This window comes from Scatophagus argus, chromosome 3 (assembly GCF_020382885.2).
Source record: "Scatophagus argus isolate fScaArg1 chromosome 3, fScaArg1.pri, whole genome shotgun sequence".
NCBI classification, from domain to species: domain Eukaryota; kingdom Metazoa; phylum Chordata; class Actinopteri; family Scatophagidae; genus Scatophagus; species Scatophagus argus.
In genome coordinates, this window is record NC_058495.1 from 3,501,747 (window position 1) to 3,521,675 (window position 19,929).

At 39.2% G+C, this 19,929-nt stretch overlaps 1 protein-coding gene across 2 annotated transcripts in view; it reads right to left on the reverse strand.

Annotated features, from left to right (window-relative positions):
* Window positions 1–2,462: 2,462 nt before the first annotated feature.
* The window catches only part of phf2 (PHD finger protein 2), a 33,670-nt gene continuing 16,203 nt past the window's right edge, over window positions 2,463–19,929 (reverse strand). Inside the window, exons 8-22 of one of the 2 annotated variants that reach the window (XM_046381695.1) lie at window positions 19,394–19,481; window positions 18,957–19,063; window positions 17,140–17,231; window positions 16,961–17,050; window positions 15,762–16,115; window positions 15,466–15,582; window positions 11,101–11,216; window positions 10,728–10,906; window positions 9,913–9,980; window positions 9,040–9,206; window positions 7,866–8,176; window positions 6,943–7,038; window positions 6,751–6,860; window positions 6,348–6,672; window positions 2,463–5,404 (exon numbers count right to left, since the gene is read on the reverse strand). In XM_046381695.1, coding sequence (XP_046237651.1) covers window positions 5,316–5,404; window positions 6,348–6,672; window positions 6,751–6,860; window positions 6,943–7,038; window positions 7,866–8,176; window positions 9,040–9,206; window positions 9,913–9,980; window positions 10,728–10,906; window positions 11,101–11,216; window positions 15,466–15,582; window positions 15,762–16,115; window positions 16,961–17,050; window positions 17,140–17,231; window positions 18,957–19,063; window positions 19,394–19,481 — 2,309 coding nt within the window. In that variant the 3' untranslated portion in view covers window positions 2,463–5,315. The remainder of the gene's footprint in view (window positions 5,405–6,347; window positions 6,673–6,750; window positions 6,861–6,942; window positions 7,039–7,865; window positions 8,177–9,039; window positions 9,207–9,912; window positions 9,981–10,727; window positions 10,907–11,100; window positions 11,217–15,465; window positions 15,583–15,761; window positions 16,116–16,960; window positions 17,051–17,139; window positions 17,232–18,956; window positions 19,064–19,393; window positions 19,482–19,929) is intronic. The other variant, XM_046381697.1, reaches the window with a different exon arrangement.

The window sequence follows — 19,929 nt, forward strand, 5'->3', positions numbered from 1 at the left end:
GGTGGGCTCACGCTTCACTCGTGACAGTCATTTCCTTGATGGGCGTCAAAAATTAACGATGAAGTGTTGTTTTCCAGTTCCAAAATTTCAGACCTGCCAAAGGTTAAGGAAACACGCCACTATAAAACAGAACCTCTGTGTTTGTCTTGAAACCAGGCAGCGTTTACTCGCACTACTCAAGCTGTCGGACATTCATTTTTATGCCTCATTTTTATGAGGCAATGCGGTGTTTTGCTTGACAATTGTTTTTAAGTTTTAGCTTCATCTCACTCCATTACTAGAGGAAACTGAAAACTTTCAAAAAAAACTAACCATTTATACACTAGTGGCAGCAGAGGTATTAAATGGGTCAACCTTTGGTAAGGGTCTCAAATACAAGTACAAGTCACCTGTCCAGACCAAAGTGGCAGTGAAATCCTAAATGCTGACTCAAATGCAAATATGCACCGCGATAATAAAAAAAAGCATCAGAAATCCTTTTAAGAATAATTTCATTGATACTTTTTGGGAAACAAACCACAACGCAGAGGAAAAAGTGTGTCTGCGTGCACGTCGGCAAAGCCCAAACATCTCTCTGCACTTTGGAGATCCCAGTGAAACACCAGTAGAGGAGTTCCTGTTGGCTGACAGAGCCGTTAATCCATGCAAAGGGGAACAGTGCCTTACAACTGCAGAGAGACACAAGCTTCAAGTCTGCCACTTTTCATCACCGCCACAAAAACAGCCAACCCAAGACTGTGAGAGGAGATCGCTCTGGGGCTGTACACAGTTGCAGATCTCTATAGCTTTACCAATCTGTTGGCAGAGGAATCACCTCGTATTATTCTAATGACAGCCCTGAACTCGGAAGAATGGGATGAATAAAAGGCAAAGCGATGAGGGTGGGAGGAAGAAAATTCTTTAAGCAACTTGCATCATTGCACGGCCACACAAAGGCAAAGCCTAACCTGACATTCCTGTGTAATTAAGACATCTCTCACATGGCACGTTTCTTTCGACCACTTGGGACTTTGTACAGGACCGGAGGGTTTTCAAAGCAAGAGAGGGCAGCCCATTCACATCTGTGATCACTAAGCGAGCACAGCATGGCCATGAATGCAGTTAGACTGTAACACTCTGCAGGCATTGTTTTTAATACACTGACATTTAAATTGTGATCCCACTTGCCCTTTTCCAGGGGACCAACTGCACTGGCAGAGCTGATAAAGAAACAAGGAAGAAGGTGAGAAAGTGTTCAGGGACTGAAGCTTTGAGGAGGAACTCGGATATGTAGAACATTTTCCTACAGTTTGATTACACATATATGCACATACAGAGCACAAAAATCTCCTTAAAATCTTTTTTTGTTTCTCATGAATGAAGCATCTGCCTGTGCAGCAAGAATATTTTAACCAGTTTGTAACAAAATTCTAGTCAACTTGTTTCAGGTACTTTCTAAAAATTCACAGAACTTTCATTATGTCTGAAGCGCTTGCCTCATTTCTATAAAATCCTTTGGAAAGATTCATTTGTGCTGAAGACTGAGAGGTTGAAATGTTCTTCCTGATTATTTTGATTACATGTTTTGAATAAATAAGATTTTTTAAGCGTCTGATTACTTAAAATTAAATGAGAGATGATTTTTTTTTCCTTTTTTTTTGCAGTAAACTGACTTGTCAAACCTTATATTTTACACATAAGGAAATAAAATATGCAATATGAAAGCTAATACTAATCTTGAAAAACACAATTTTAAATGTCTATTAAACTTTTTTTTTCAGCATGAAGACTTTACAAACAGACTTTTCAAAGCTATTATTGATCCAGTTTCACACGTAATTTAGCTTCCTGTCAATTTCAGCTCTTTATCTTTAATTCCACCAGCAACACTCGCTCAGTAAAGCCATGTCTGCAGTCGTCCACTTTCATCCCAGGGCGAGCTTTGTTTCATGTCAGTGTGTGAAAATGATCCTGAGAGAACAAATTATGTGATTGTTTCATTTGCTGATGTCGGAGCACTTCACGTTCTTGTGTTAACAATTAGCTAACAATAACAACTCACTTTGATGCTAACCAGGGTGGAAACGGGGTCATGACCCTTAACAGCCGAGCAGCTTCACTGTTCACTCATTCACACACACACATGCGCGTACACACACACACGCGCACACACACAAAGGAGAGTGAGAGAGAGAGATCTGATTGAGAAATTAAATAAAACATCAATGTGGGGAAATGCACATTCCCATGAAGATGAAGGTTTTATTTTTGTGAAATGTCCAGATGTGTTATTAGGCCAGGATTAAAACAACGGGCAACAAGCCGCATAATGTGAAGGCTTCACGTAACTTCCCTGTTTATGTAATCAGTCTTTAATTACACAAAGTGAGAGTTAATTGACTTATTTTTGTTGGAGACAAAAATGTTGCTGCAAAATCTGGTTGTAATAGAGAATTTCTTTTTTTTTTTTAAAAAAAAAAAAAAAAAAAAAGCTCTGGACAGAATCAAAGCGTGAATTAAAAGCTTGTTGAATAGTCAAACTGCTATACTCAATATGCAAAACACATAGCTGAATCCTGCATGTGTGGTCTGCTTAAACAATATTGCACAAAGAAGATTTGAAATCATCCACCAGTTGTGGCATTCATGTATTTTTTGACTCCATCTAGTGGTGTAGACCTGCTGTTGCTAGAGTTTGACATGAATTCTGTCTAAGGATTTAAGAACGAAATCAGGTCTTATGAGGCAGTAAGAGTAAAGAGCAGGAAACATTTTCTCCTGACTCAGCACATCCTTTTATGTATGTTGTATTTAGACACTGCAACACCTGCTCAGGATGGTGAAAGGGCATACTCCAACAAAGAGTTCGACTGCTTGAGAGCACTTTTACGTTAATACATTTTTAATGGTGTTGACTTTGGCTTGGTTTTAATTAATGACTTGGCTAAAGCAGCTGCTAAAGCACCGGGAGGCAACATCCTAAACTGAGTCCAGACGCTGACAGCTCAGGCTGAATTTTTTTTCTTTCTTTTTGTTAAAGAAAACATATCAGTTTGTGATCAGTATGATAATGCTGGATTTGATGCAACTATAAAGCATGACAATGCGAAGCAGGGGAAACATGTTTAGTCGTCACCACAGAAGCCGTCACATTGCAAGTGGGACAGGAACACATTACAAAGTAGGTTTTCCACAGTAACTGTATTGCAAAAGTAAACAAGGCTGACAATCATATCATTCAACAACAATATGTTTGTTCCTCGCAATCTGCCATTTCTCGACAGCTTAAAAAAGTGAGCCATGACCTCAAACAGAATCGTCTAAATACAGAAAAATATAGATTCAGGTCAAAAAGGATTGTAAATACTTACTAGTACTGTAAAGAACAGTAAGGGAAGACAGCTACAACATATATCATTCACTGTCCTGGCACAGTGGATGCATTTAATAGGTCAGACATACAAAAATAAACCACAACAAAGCAACACACATATTGTACAAATAAAAACCTGAAAATATGTCCCACTGACAGCGTTTGATCAGAGCTCATAATGTATCTGAGAAATGGACTAAAACACTGCCGCTATACAGCACAGCACATTAAACTGTGTTCAAAAAAGTCCTGACCAAAAGAAAATGGTGTGATGGAGGCGTGGGCGCGGTGGTTTATCATTTTAATATTAACAATAATAATAACATGTCACATTGGAAATGTTGACCATGATGTCATGATAACATTAACATTGAGTGAAGACAGGATGGAGATAAAAAAAAAAAAAAAAAAGTTTGCTAATGTAGATTCTAGTGTGTAAAATGTCCCCCCCAAACACACACACACACACACACACACACATCCCAAAAAATAAAAAAATAAAAATCAAACAAACAAAAAAACAAAAAGGGAAAAAACTTGTCTGCTAAGGGTAATTCCACAAGTCGATGAAATATTCAAAAACAAAAACTCTTCAGAATTGTACAAGTATAAAAAAGCTACAAACATTAATAAATTACATCACCGACACATAAACACTTCACAAGGTGCTAGTAAAATAATTCCGAAACCCTTCAGGATACTAGAACTCGAACAAGAGGCTGGTCGTAGAAACTTTAAGTGTTTTTTTTTTTTAAACATCACTTTTCCTCAAAGCTTCGTCTCTTGTTCAAACAGAATCACAATACAATTAGCTTTGTGTATGTAAGGCCATATGACAATAAAATGTATTATTTCTTCAGTTGCTTTCCAGGCAACACCTTTGAATCTAACAAACAGAAAAAGAAAAGAAAATGAATCTTTGCTATAAAAAAAAAACAAAAAAACAAAAGTTCAAAAATTAGGACTATACTGTATATCCATATATATATTTTTATTCATTTCTTCATAATTAGCAAAACCGGTAAAAATGTAGAATTAAGCCTTAAGGGGAAAGGATACAAAAAGTAGTAATTAAAAAGGCTATGTACAAGCTACATTCTATATACTGTACTGTACTGTGCGAAGCCATAAAAATGCAGAGATGAGTCTAGGTTGTTGGTGCTGCCTGTGAAAGCAAAAGAAGAGAGAAAGTATCCCCATGTAACGGCAGACCTGACATGGATGAGGCTTATCATTAGCTGCAGGTCCCGCAAAGTGCCACAAATCCTATGCTGTTCAGCTGGCCTCTGCTCGCACTTAGTCCTATGTATAACTGTGGGAAACATCCTGACACTTTGTGCTTTACAGCTGTTCTATGACGTTCCTATCTATGACTCGACTCGACACAAATAAATAAATATCACCGCTGATAGTGCTCTGCAAAAGTTAAGTGTTAACATAAAGAGATAAATGCTCGAGTTGGCTCCAAGCAAAACCGTGCATTGCCAAACATGGAGAATCTCGGCTGGGAAGGACGAAAGGAGGCCGTTTTCCTTTCCAACATCATCAGTGTGGCAATGATAAGCTGCATCCATATAGTAGGAATTAAACTGTAAAATCCCCGAACCCTGACCCAAGCGCACATGCAACTCAATACATGCAAGGGATACTTTCAAAAATCTTGGAATGACTGCAATGTACTTCTACTTCATGTTTTAGCAACCCCTGATAAACTGACAGCTGTAGTAAAATGAGACATGTTCTCTTAAAAAATATTTATAGTAGGTTCTGTACACTTTAATATCTGAAAGTTATAAAGTATAAGTCGAGGCAAAAACCTATTTGAGTGATGTTCTTCTTAGAAATTGAAAAATGCATGACTTTTCTTTTTTCTCATTGTTGGCTTTAATCAGTGAACAGGGGGGGTGAGGTTGGGATGGGACCCAGCTCATGAATTCCCAGTCCTACAGCAGTCTGCTGCATGCTACAGGAGGAGCTTTCCATTTCGATGGATCTTTAAAATCTTTCCAAGTCTCTGTTTGGCTGTTGCCATGCCTTTCTTTAGCCGCTTTGCTGTGAACACAACAAGAAAAGACAGGAGATAAGCAAGGATTTGCAGAGAGAACTTATGTCTGACCTTTTTTTTTTAATCAATAAAATCTTTAAATTATTGTAAATAGCTAGCTTCTTCTTCCCTGCCTTCATGCAGGAGTACTGGTACATTCCACATTACTACCACCAACTGTCCATCGGTGGAATAACTTTAAAACATACCAACATTGCTCAATAGCGCCCCCAGTGGTCCAAAAACACCCCAGGATACCTTTAAGCTATATCATCATCACATATATGATGATATATGTACACACGTATATATAAAATCTGCACCACCTATTATTTACACACAACCACACAAATCTGCAGTTTGTGCAGTTTGCATGCTGTATCAGATAACAAGTCCAGGAGTCCATAACCATGCTGTCCTCTTTGGGGCTGCAGTTAAATGCTGAGGTTAGCACACTAAGGGTGCTGGCATTTACTAATTAGTATACCCATCAATGTCCATAGTGGAATTTTAGAAACTGTCATATGTAGCCACAGGAAATGTTGTGTTCCCAGCTGTAATGGAAAAAATTCCGTAAGGCTTCCTTATTATGTTAGACATAATTAATCAGGCTGAACACAGTGTGCAGCTCAGGAAGAGTGGACCAAAGTAAAAAATTCTGACCTGATGGCGCTACATGAAAATTCAGGAATCACCAAATTGATCACAATTCATCTTGTGGAGCACGTGAACATTTCTACCAAACCTGATGGCAAACTCTGCCACAGTTGTTGAAATACTTTATTCTGGATCAAAGGGGTATTCTGACTAAAAGCCCTCACCACTGCATGGTTAACATTTCTACACATGGGGGCTTAAGGCAAACAGGTAATTAACAGCACCGATCTGAATTTTCTTCCACCTGAAAAGACACAGTCCAACCAGCCTCACACTGCTTTCATAACGACTCACCTTTGGCGTCTGCCAACCCCACACGATCCCCCTTGGCCATGCTGCTGCTGTTGGTGCTAGTGGAGTTGGTGCTGTTGCTGTTGGTGCTGGGAGAAGACATGGACGGTCGCCTCTGGCTGAGAAAAACCCCTGGTGCCATGGGCTGTGGCCCTCCCAGCGACTTCACTGTCCCAGTGTTGAACTCATGGTCTGTCAGGTTGCCATCTTGGGAGTCCAGATTGTGCTCTGGTGAGCTACTGTCCTGAGAGATTTTCAGTGGCTCCTCAGTTACTATTGCCTTCTTTTTGGTGCTTTTTTTCTTCTTCTTGGTTTTCTGCTGCTCCTCCTGTCGACACATACCTGTATTTAGTAATACTTAGAGGAGTAGTTACTATCATTATGTAAAAGTATTGCTAAGACGTACCTGATGCGAAAGTTTTGCTGCAGCTGCAGCCAGTCCCGTTTCTATGGAGGCCACTCGGGCTCCATCTCTCGCCGGCCGTTCCTGTCGAGGAACTGAAGGTCCTACACGGGCTGTGATGATATTGAAGTAATGGGTTACAATGGATTGGCTTCTGTTAAGTGCACAGCTTTCATTAGCAATGCAATTATTTACCTGTCGGGCTGTATGGAGTGTCATCACTGCTTTTCCGTTTTTTCGATCGGGATTTAAAAACGGGATTATCCTCTTCAGACTCCAACGAGGGGTAAACTAAAATCAAAAGATGTAACAAATTACTAACATGTCATGCATGTAAGGTTCTCATTGGAAGGATGTAGAAAATGGAACTTTGCCTGGCAGTCATTTTCACATATGTAACGAATGTGACTTTAAGTACAGTTATTTCCCTTTTCCATGCATCTGAAATGGTGGAATTTCTCCAGTGACAGCATCTCGGCCAGCTGTGAGACAGCTGTTGACTACCCACTTCTCCCTGCCTGCTCACACAAGCATTCCAATCTAGACATTTTAATATCTGGTAATTGGATGATCAAGATAAAAAATGGCCTGTTTACAAAAGAAGAAAAGAGTGCCAGTGTGTGAGAAAGGCTTCACTCAGGCCTGAAGATATCAGAATGTTCGTGCTACGAACAACTAATTAGCCACTAATTAGAAGTTCAAAAAGAATGTAAAATAACAATTTCGGAACTTGTGTTAATGGCTTATTAACAAGCTGGCAAGGTCCAAACAGCTGTGTTTGGATGGGTTTCACAAAGAAAAGGTTTCAGAGGAAAACACTCCCAAATTGGAACAACACGAAAGGGTGGATTGAAAAAGGACACATGACAAATACACACAAGCTCTATCATCTACTCTGAAAGAAACGTTCCAGAGCAAATTTAGAGTTTAAGACCCACTAATGGATCCATAAGGGGCCAATCTGACTTTAACACCACCTGTTAACAGAAGTGAGAGTCAGGTAGGGCAAATGATTGTCATTGCTCAAAAAATAACCCTGCAACATTAGCCTTAACTCGATGAGCTCTAGTGATCTAGCGTGTTTTTAAAATTCTGATTAAAAGGGAACACTTTATTACCATAATCTGAGTCCTTGAAACAAGCGTCCATGTGATCCTGGTCGTCATCATAGTCCAGACTCTCAATACTGCTACTTTTCCTTGGTTTCTTCGGGAGCCGTTTGTTGGGCCGCTTGCTGTCGTTGCCACCGCTGGCTCCTCCGCCAGCCTTCTTGCCAGCCTGCCCACTGTGTGAGTTGCTCTTCAGCTGGCTATTGTTTTTGGACTGGCTGTTGCTCCACGGCTGCTGCAAGCTGTCTGAAGACGACAGGTTGGCCATGGACAGCATGCCCTGAATGGCCTCCTGTGTACTGGGAGATGCAGGTGGCTGACTGTAAGTATGTCAATAAAAAAAAAAAAAAAAATACACAACAACACAGCCATTACACAGCAGTCGACACACCGGCAGAGGTGAAGAGTGACTGAGAGAAATCACTGAAAAAGGCTCTGAAGCTGATGTAACCGTCACCGTTTGTGCTATTAAGCATCATCATCATTAGATGCCTGCAAAATATTAAAAATTACACCGAATCAGCAAAAGCAAAGTAAATCTGTCAAGTCTTGATATTCTCCTCGGACCTGTGATTAGTTTAAGAAGCAGCGGTGAAAATAAATTAAGTTATTAGTTGCTGAGCTGCAGAAATGAGCAAAGTGATTCAAACACTGCTATAATGAGCTGTTGTCTCCATTCCCCACAGTCACAGTTTCTTCTTGAGACCACCAAAACAATATGAGAAGTTAACATATTTTAGACTATGTTTTCTTTCTTTCTTTCATTGCTCATTTGTAGCTTTCAGTGTGGTGGAAATAGACCATCAAGCGGCGAACAAAACAGCAAAAGGCAAAGGGAAGAGCCTGGAGCCACGCAGGGTTTGATAGATTAAGGCAGGATGAAACAAACATTGACTTAACACAAACTGCTGACAGAATCTGCATAAATTGTTGCTCCGGTCCACTAGCCGATTTTTCAGCTCTAAATGAAGTTATAAAATTTAGCTTTTTCATCCAATTATATTGTTGTCGAGAGGGCCATTCGTTTGTCAGTATGGTGCCCTATTAAGGAGCGTGAGTCCTAAGATTAATTTACTCAAAGGGTCCAGTGGGAGCCATTTAGAGAGTGACGCCGTGCATTCCCTGCTCGCTGAAGGAAATAGAGTGAAGCAGAAAATAATGACATCAGAGGAAGTCAGTCTACCTGTTGGCGCTGTAGTCAATCCCACCCACTTGCTTGCTCGCCTGCAGCAGGTCAAGAATCCCTGCAGCGCTGCCGCCCTTCTTCTTGACCTTGGAGTTGCGGCATTTGACCTCAGGTTTGGCCTCTGTGTCTATGTGCAGAGTCTCCTCATCTGAGGAGTCCACACTCTGAGGAGAACATGAGAGACACAGCAACAGAGGAATACGGGTGAGACATCTCCGTCAAATGTCTTGTTTTGAAAGTAATTTTAGCTATTTTAGTCCCTTTGTACTAATTCTTTATATCTAATGACTGCTTTCCCACAGTTTCATTGTCTATAATGTGACCTTGACCAGAACAATACATAGAAATATGCAGTCTAAATTCAGACATGTGTAGACAAGTCAGATCATAATAATACAAGACACAACAAATCTTTGCCTCTGGACCCCAGGGGAAATTCTTTACATTTATAATCTTGCAATAGACCTGACTGAAGTTAAATCTGAGACTGCATGATGATATGGTTTCCAGTGACCTCTCATCAGTAAACACAACAGCATCTGGTAGAAGTCTCCTTCTTCTTCTTCCTCCATTCATGCCACAGCTATTTCCCTCATTAGTGGGTGGTGGTGGCCACAGCTTAGGGAACTCCTTCTTCTGATTTACTCAGAACACTTTCTTTGTAAACATCTGAGCTTTAAAGGAGCGCTGCAGCACCTCCTTGTGCGTGAAATCCCCAGAACGTGATCGGTTTTTAAATAATTTTATATGACAGGTATTGGCGCTCATCAGGTGGCTGTGTCAGTCCAGTGTTAGCATTAGCTACTTAGCATCACACCATCTGATTATGATGAAGGTCATTAATCGAAGGAAATATCATGTGGTACGTACCTTGGAAACCAGTGGTTGGAACTTCGGCTTCTTGGCTGGCTGAATGGGTTCTCTGATGTCTGACAAAACTGGGAAAAAATGAATTTGTCACTGAGCAACAGCTAAATCTATTTTTCATGAAAAAGTAGGTAGTAGGGCGGGGTATTGTTATGTGGAATCAAGGCTAACATATAATACAGAGCCTGATAATGAGACTGAAGTGCCATTTCTTGCTATTCATTCAGCAGGTTTTCCTCTATGTCTTGTGCTAACTAACCACTCTCTGCTGCCGCTGGCATTTTCGAGACATACCAAAGCTGCGATCGTTGCATGGAACATCTTTTTTTCATGACGATCAAAGATTTATGTGAAGCTAAGAGATGTTATATCTGAGTTGACAGCCTGTACATTTGCATTGTCCGTTTTTCTGGCCATTTTTGGTGTTATTTTTCATGGCTCTAGCTGCCTAGCTTTGCTGAAAGATGATGTCTCAAATCTTAAACAAAGCAACAAAGCTTTGATTGGTCAGTTGTATTCAAACCAGGTGTCATGGAGCACATGAGCACACTTGAACAAATTCTTTCTAAATGAACAAATTAAGACATGCGATTCAGAGGATTCATGGGTCTAGTTTTTATCCTTTTCATGTAGCCAAATATGTTAAACTGCTTAATGAATCAATATTAAAAGAAAATGTACCTCAATAAAATGTGCTCCAAAAGTTAAATAACTTATCTGATTCAGACCAGGAAATACTGGATCAAAACATAATGAGCTTTTCATGCCAATTTCTCAGTCGTAGTTGACAGTTTAAATAAACTGAAACAAATACTCACAGGACTGATCTCTCTTTACAGTGTTCTTTTTCCGCCTGATGGGGAATTCGTCAATCTTCAGCTCCCCCTCATCTGAGACGTACTCATACTCATCTCTCACTGGCTTGGTCTTGTCCTCTTTTAGATTTTGTAATGATCCAAAAACACTTGAGTTGGTCTGAGGTTTCAGCATCTTGGAGCTGAAAAGGAAACCACAGGACACTGAGGGAGTGATACGAGGCTCAGCCAGGCACTCACAGTGAGAAGTCCTTGAATTAGTGCTAATGGATACGGGGCTTATAGCCACATAGCTCAATAATCACTGTAAAGGTTAACATGCTCTCCTCTCTTTCGCAAAATGTTTATATGGCAATCACAGTCATTCCATACATACCCAAGCATTTTCTTATGAGACATAGTAAAGCTGAATTTGTCTTTATTGCCTGACAGCGGCGTTCTGTCAAATTTGCACTCTTCCTCCATTTTCAGCAGAGAATCTGGTTTACTATTCTGTAAAGTTAAAAAAAAAAAGAAACTGTCACAAATACAAAACAAGCAAATGAAATAAGCATGATGATAAATAACAGCCACACAGTCTGATATCAACTGATATTAGCTTATGACATTTTAAGTGACAACAAAGTATCAAATTTTAAAAATGAATATAAAGCTGTATTTCAGTATTTTTGTTCTAAAAATGACTAAACCTAATGTTAAAGGGTTTACTCTGTTCTTGAGGGAAACCTCAGCTCAGAATTAAATACTCTTTTAGCTCTTTGTTTTGGTTGTGCAGCCCTCCAACTGCTCTCATCAACTGCATTTCCAGCAACTGTTTTTAGTCAAACTGTTCTAATGAACCTGCTCTGACCAGGACCAAACAGCAGACAGACAGACAGACATTATTCAAGATGAGCTGGTGAACACTGAGACACATTTAGCAGATCGCTGCTCTGGATGTTCTGGATGTGCCTCCGGTTACACAAGTTGCTCGTCATTTATTTATACTGGCTACTTGTGCAGTAAAAAAATTGCATACAGGTGTACAGGATTATCAGATTGGTGCATACACTTGTGTACTTGCTGATAACTGATCAAGCATTATAGGCCGTAATGGAGGCGTTTCTGATGTCGGTATCAGTATCAGAACAACCTTACATATTTTTCTGAAGGGTTGGTGGAGACCAAAACAGAAGTGAAAGGACAGTGAATAATACCGGTGGGCGGCTGAATAAATATATCACAGGGTTTTCCCATACATTCATTTATTTATGGTGGCCAGCCACAATAACATTGTCTGCCATGTATTAAAGTTCCATTTCTCTCCTTCTTAGACACACACACAAACTAACACAGCATGTTTTCCCAAATATTTTGACATTTTGTGAGTTTTTTGTTTTGTTAGTTTCTTTATTAGACAAAAAAAGAGCTACCATAGCTTGTGGTACAAGATGAAATTGCTGAAGCTTACTGAATAGGTTCAATGAACTTGTGGCAGTGCTACTGCCTCTGCCAGATGTGTAAATAAGCAGCTGTATGGCAAAACGTTGCCCAAAAGAAGTTTAGAGGGTGATAATATGCCAACATTATGTTTACAGATTGTTCTGCTGCCCCCCAAATGGCCAAATAAATACATGATTTCAACTTTAATGTTTTATCTTTTGTCTAATAATCCATCCATCCATCCATTTTCTATACCGCTTATCCGTCAGGGTCGCGGGGCTGTCTAATAATAAGATTAAATTTGTTAATTGTAATTTAGTTTCTTATTAAGTGTACTGTTTCATTTGCTGTTAGTGTTTTTGACGGGTTAATTTTTCTGTAGACGTACTGCTCAGTAAACATCTGGGCGGTACAACAATTTAATATGGCAAAGTAAATGTAAAGTTTCAAATTCAAATTCAAAACAAATAGGAGACTGGACTCTTAAATATCAGTGTCAATAATGGCTTCAGAAAGACAAAAATATGTCTGTCTCTTTTAGGGATAACTGGTTCACAATGTGTCTTCAACATTTGACCTTTCATGCAGTTTCATTTGAAACTGTCTTAACCTTGTAACTACTTCCTTTCAGAACTGTGCATTTGTTTGTGTGTTGGTTGTGTAGAAGTCAATATTTGCTTCATAACAATACATTTTTTGCCATAGATTTAAAGAAAAAAAAATCTGTCGCTTCTTAAAAGTCTCTGTATCTCGGATGCTACTCGCCAGCCATGTAAATTTAACTAACAGTAGTTTCAGAACATGCTAGTTATTTTGTTTGGATTCTGCTATTTGGCTCCAACCAAACTATTCTGTCAAATAGTAATTAATAGTAATAGTAATTTGGCTAAAAAAAAAAAATACAGTTAAAAAAAGATCATCATATTAATTTGAACAGTTTTTATTCACTTATGACATTTTCTGACCTAATTTAAACTTGACCAAATCCACAAAGAAGAATGCACAACAGCTGCCATAAAATCCCCACTGAGCAGACCATGTAATTAAGTGAAATCCAAGATTATACATTTTCAAATATTCATTCCTCAACAATTTTGACTCCTAAATGAAAAGCATGTGACGACGTGGTATAACCTGAAACTGACATTTCACAAGGTCTAATGTATGTTTTTTAATTGACAACAACATACAGTAAAGGCCTAAGTGTCGTGCACATGATGCAGAGGAGCTGTGAACTTTTACAAGATTCAACAATGATCACAAGCGAAGATCTCCGGTGACCTTGGTAAACATCTAACAGAGTCTCCACTCCATCTGCAAATGTTTGGCCCCACGTGAAGGAGCAGTTGGATGAAGATCCTTGGAGGGTCTGCAAACATTCTACAGCAGTTTGGCATTGAATTTTCCATGAAACTAAAACCCTTGAATGTCTTCCGTCATTGTTGTTCAGCAATAATGCTACAACAAACTTTTCTTTTGTAAAAGATGAGAGCATGTGTAAACACTTTGATGCAACACAGTGGATAAGAACGTGGTGCAATTCCATTAGGTAAACTGTGGGAGGGTAGATGGTTCTGAAGCAACTCTGATGAGCTGCAGGCCTCAAAAGTGTGACTTAGGCCACATCATTATTTTTGCTGACTGCTTTGAAGTAAAGTGTGCAAAACACTTTTGAATGATCCTAAATTTGTTTACTGTTCAGCTGCTCAGTTTGTAACCTTCACGATTGCCTGAGCGTTCTTTTGCAAAGGATGCCATGGCTTCAGTTTATTTTAACTTTTAACTTTTATATTAACACGCATTACTACAGAAGCCGAGTATAGACATAGATCCACTTATTTTGTTAATGTTATTATCTCAGAATTATTGCATTAACGTGAAATAACAAAGGTTGTTTTCTCATGATAATGGATTAGTTTATCTTGACATCTCAAGAAAGCAGGCTTTATCTCGAGATAAAATATGACCAACCCCTTTACCGTGAGAGGACAAAAGGCTGTTTAATCTTATTACTTTTAATGCCAAGCAGAGATCAGGAGTGCCGTGACAACAAGCATCCTTTTCTTGTCATAAATTGTCTTGTTATCTCAAGAAATTACCGTATTTTCCGCACTATAAGGCGCACCTAAAAGCCTTAAATTTTCTCAAAAGCCGACAGTGCGCCTTATAATCCGATGCGCCTTATCTATGGATCAATATTGGTCAATCGTGGCTACCGTAGTCAGGGGGCGTGGCCGAAGTAACAGATTTAAGCGCACTGTGGATAAAACGAGAGCAGTACGGTGAATGTTCGCACCACAGGGAATGAGAAGTCGTCCTTCACTGTAGTTCTCGCTTGCCAGGCTAATGGCCAGAAACTACCACCCATGGTTATTTTCAAGAGGAAGACCTTGCCAAAAGACTTTCCAGCCGGCGTCATTATCAAGGCTAACTCGAAGGGATGGATGGACGAAGAAGAGATGAGTGAGTGGCTGAGAGAAATTTACGACGTTAACGACGTTAACGAGCCGGGCATGTTGGATGCCGTATTCGCCCAGCTGTTCAATTCGGACACTGAAGAAGAAGAATTCGAGGGATTTGTGGATGAGGAATGAACTGATAAAGTGAGCTTTACGTGTTTCTTTTGTGTGTTCACAACTGAACAAGGTTGGTCATATTGTGAATATGGACAGTAACGTTTGAGCAACATTGAGTTATTGTTAAATGGTTATTGCTTTGCACTATTTCGAGAGTTACTATATTGTTATTGCACTTACGTCTGAGTTACCGTAACGGTATCAGACTCTTTTACGTGTTTACTGAATCGAGGAAAAGTTCCCGTCCACTACGTGATAAAAATGTTGCACTACCTGTTATACCGTGCTGTTGTTAAAAGATAAACTGTGTTGCGAAAATACTACACCGCTGACATTACCTCGGGAAAAATAACACAGCTGTTTATTCATTTTGGGAGTGAACGGAGTTGTCAGAACGCTGGTTTGTATTCTATTAATAAAGTTTGACTGACTTATCTGACTGTTTTGTTGACATTCCCTTTAGCGCAGCTCCATCTAGTGGACGCAAAACGCAACCCGAACCACTGCTGTAGCTTCTATCCTATGCGCCTTATAATGCGGTGCGCCTTATATATGAAAACAGTTTTAAAATAGGCCATTCATTGAAGGTGCGCCTTATAATCCGGTGCGCCTTATAGTGCGGAAAATACGGTAGTCATTATTTTCTCAAACTTGAGATCTAGATTAAAAAAAAACTGCAAGCAAGGCTGCTCTTTGCTTCAGTAAATTAGTTTAAATCATTACAAAATTTGTAATATTCTTACCTTATACTTCCATTTTGCTTCAGTCTTGTTTTTATTCTGCTCTCTGATTTCAAACTTTTCTGCGCTGTTCTGCTTTGACATTTCCTTCTCTGACATACTCAGGACACTCTTAACAACCTGTAAATTGGACATATTTCAGCAAAGACACTATTATAAAAAGAAAAACTCATCCACTATGGTTTGCATTTGCCTTCCTCACACACAGGAGCATTATACAATGGCTGAAATGAAGCTTCAGAACCAAGGATACAAATAATAGTTCCACAAAATTTATACTAGCATAACAATCTGCTCACCTTTGTCTTTTTTGGCTGGTCCATTTTACTCAAGATGTCTTTTGCATGGGACTCAAGAGCTGCGAAGCTGGAGGGTTTAGGAGGCGGTGAAGACTCTTTCACTTTCTTTGCTTTCTTTTTTCCTCCTTCCTTGACTTTTGGCACCTTTGGAGGCTTGGGTGCCTTGGGCATCTTTGGGGGTTTGGGAGGTTTGGGAGGTTTGGGGGGTTTCGAAGCCTTCTTTCTGGCTTTCTCTCTGCTGGGTGAAGGTACGTGGGCCGGGGAAACAGGCTCTTCAGGATCGGAGTGGGTGGATGGTGGCTCCTCCACTGGTATCTTAATGCTTGGCTCACTCTTAATGGCTTTGGTTGCATTCTGGAAATAAAAGCAGGAAATTGTGAAGTGAGCTATAATTTTGTAATCAGCAATTTTAAAAAAAAAACAAAAAAAACAACCAAAACAATTAAAGCCCCACTGAACTAGGGCTGAAATGATTAATTCATTCATCAATTAATAGATCAAATCAGAATCAACTGTCAAGTTTTATAATTGAATAAGATATACTTGTATTTATTTAATTAGTAATTGTCATTATTTTTGACATTTTGTAGATTCAACGGCTAGTATAAAAATTACAGAAGGGTAGACTAATAAACAAAGAAAGTTGCTAGTTGGAACCTCACATGATTTGACCAATATCCCAAAGTTTGACACCTTAGTTTCAGGGCCAAACATTTGTCTCTCCCTTCTGGCAATGAGAGTAATTACACATACACTGTCAATGTGCATATAGACTCTGCCAAACTTCAATTTGCTTTAGCCTGCTCTGTTGCTTTTTAAGTTGCATTAACCTAATCTTTCTGTTAAATCAAGAACCATTCCCAAAAAACAGCTAAATGTTTCTGATAGTGGTTTCGCTGTCAACGAATTAGTAGCTAAACTATTTAAAATACGAGGACAACCAAACAAAAGACTAATGAAAATTTATGATGGTCAAGACGGTCAAGACGTAACTTGACCCAGTATCAAGAAAATGTTTTGACATGACTTGAGTGCTGCAGCAGAAGTCAGCAGATTTTATTGCAGTGTAACAGTAGCGATTGAGATAACACCCAAAAAACATCGCCATCTTGGTGTAAAAACTGTCATCTCTCACCAGAGTGTACTCTTACAGAACGGTTGCTCAATATCATGTTCATCCCAAAATACAACAAAAATACCTCTGACAGTCTGATCTCTTTTGCAAGATCCTTAATGAGTTGTGATGGTTTCATATTCTCTGGAAGCTCATCTTCATGTTCCAAGAGGGCCTGTTATGAGGAAAAGCGACAAGAACTGTCATCCCCGTTCAGAACATCTTAGATGAATGACTGACAAACCCAAGCTAAGGAGTCCTTACCTGTTTTTTAGTCCAAGCTCTGAAGGCTCCATTGATGATTTTGGCACCATGTATCAGGTATGGAGCTGGTTGCTTATTTGCTTTATGTAAAGCTGCAGGAAAAAAAAAATAGTATCGTTGACTGAATCATGACTTTTAAACATGCATTTGCAGCAGAGATTTACTGTATAAGCCTCTTGCAAAAACAAGAACAGATGAGCTGACACTTGAGTCGGTAATGTCATAAAAAGACTCAATGTTAAGTCATTGCATTAATCAGTGAACAGGGGAGAGATTCTGTCAACAGGGTGACTGTGTGTTTAGACAAACTGTTCTGTTACCAAAATGAACCAGAGCTGAGCCTCCAAACAGCCCAGTGATGTGTGGAAGCTGCAGAGGTATACAATCAACATCTCCCTTCTCACCCACTCAGGATCACTACGCATCTGCTAATTCACTGAAATGTCAAATTTAACCACTGTGTGTGCAGTATGTGGCTGAACAAGGAGTGATTCTTTGCAAAAAGCTCAATTTTCTGTGTCAGTTGTTCACAATATAATGAACCATAAAATGTATAGTTTAAACTTTATACAAGAGTATATTATGAATGAGCGAGTGCATGTGTGTATGTGTGTGGTTGCTCAATATCAAACTTAGTATCAATGATGATGTCATTTTATTCATGCATTGCACAATTTCAGCAAAAGTCTACAACCAGATTTTCATACTGTACAGAAGAGAATGGAAACCAGCGGCTGGCTGAAACTGTGAGAAAAACAGGCCCACTTTGATGTCCTGACCTCTCTGTATTTGTTTGCCCTCAGTTATTGTTACATGTTGTATCCACGGCATTTCCTACATACATATTTGGAGATTAGAGGTACAATAGTGAACTGCATTTCCCAAGGGTACTTGCATGAACAACCTCCATTGTACCCTACCATTATAAGCTTTGAGATTCCCTTTTGTCAAACATTTGCCCTGAGTGTATTTTATTATATAAATCATGATTATATAGTCAGCAAAAAAAAAAAAAATACATAGTTTTAAACTTAAAACTAGCAAACTATAATAACAAACAAAGTCAGTTATTTACTGTCAGTGACAGTGATGACATACTAACTTGGCTATTTGAATTCTAATTTTCTGCAAAGACTTACAAGCCTAAATTAAACTGTGACAACTACAGCCCTGATTTATATAAAACTATGCTTATTCTCTTTATCTTCATCTCTTAATCAGTACCATCTGAATGTCTAAGAAGCTCTATCAACTGAATCTGGATTTAAAACCAAAACAGAAAATAATTAATAATATCCAGGCACAACACCAGCAGCAGTGAAGTGAGTCTTTTTCCTGCTCTGAAACAGCTTACCTTGAAGTTAAAAAGAATAATGGTACACTAATAGCAAGGCCTTGTGGGTTAGAAGTAGTGTGCAACTCGCACAATACACACATACGCAGAAAATGGTGGAAACATAAACAATTGGCCCAAGCCAGCTGAGGGGAGTTTAAACACAAGCTTGTAATGGAGCAAGTGATTCTAGCCGGGCCAAACCTTTTGAAGCTAATCATCTGTGAACTCGGCGATTCACAGATTTAATGACTGAAATAATATTAGAGCATCCAGCTCCTCATCTGTGTAGCAGACATGCAGCCATAAGGCAAATGCGCGGGCTCAGGAAAAGGCATTTCTGACACTGTTTGTGTTTTCTCTGCTTTCATGCATTCTTCTGGAGAAATGGTGAGTTAAATGAGGTTGTAAGTTTACATTAAAATACTACATATTAGAGCAAAAATTACATCTATAAATACATCAAACTGATTGAAGAGTTTACCTTTGAATCGCTCGAGCAGATGTCTTCCCACATACCAGCACGCCGTCTCGAAGTTGGGGAAGGGGGTCAGAGTTTTGACCTTTAGCCGCTTTTCGATTTCATACGCTCTGAGAAGAGAAAGCCGAGATGTTCCTGATAAACATCGTCGTGCATAACCAACAGGTTTATTGCAACAGACTGTAATTCACAAGCGGAGAACTCATAAACAGACGGGTGGAATTTGGAGCTAAAATCAAACCCAAAATGAGGACCCAGTGGGAACTACTATGTAAGATTAACCAACGTCCAACATGCAATGTGTTCGAGTCTCACTAAATCCCCCAAATTAGGTCATGACTCTCTGCAGGAGGCCTTGCAGATCTCAGCAATTCAAAAAAAAAAGGTAACATAAATAGCATAAAGACTAAAAGTGTGTGTAATAAGACACGTGTCCGAACCTCATCTGCATCTCCACACTTAAGTTGTGGACAAAGTGTCCAGAGAACGCCAGACAGTCGACCGGGGTGAGTATTGCATTGATCCAGCCTGAGGAAAAATACATTCATTGGAAAGAAATAATAAAGATATTCATCCATTCGTTATCAAAGATTAAACATTAGATTAAACAAAACACATTGTTATTACTTGTTGCTTACTATTTATTTTTAATTCACCTTCCCTCACCCACTGCATTATTTTACACTGGTAAACACCATTTTACTGCATTAATTCTCTGTTTTTCTTTTTTTTTTTTTTTGTTTTTGACTGACTGACACGTGAATCAATATGATGATCACCATCAAATCCTGACGTACGTCGGGAGACGACAGTATGTAGCTGTCAGATGATATCATGCTGACTTTCATCAGAAATTCTGCACCATTTGCACCGTGGTTAATAGACCTGGATGTATGCAGCCATTGTGGACGACACTTACCGATGGCAGTACTGCATATGATATGATATGGTTTTCTTTCACATCAAAGTAATGCAG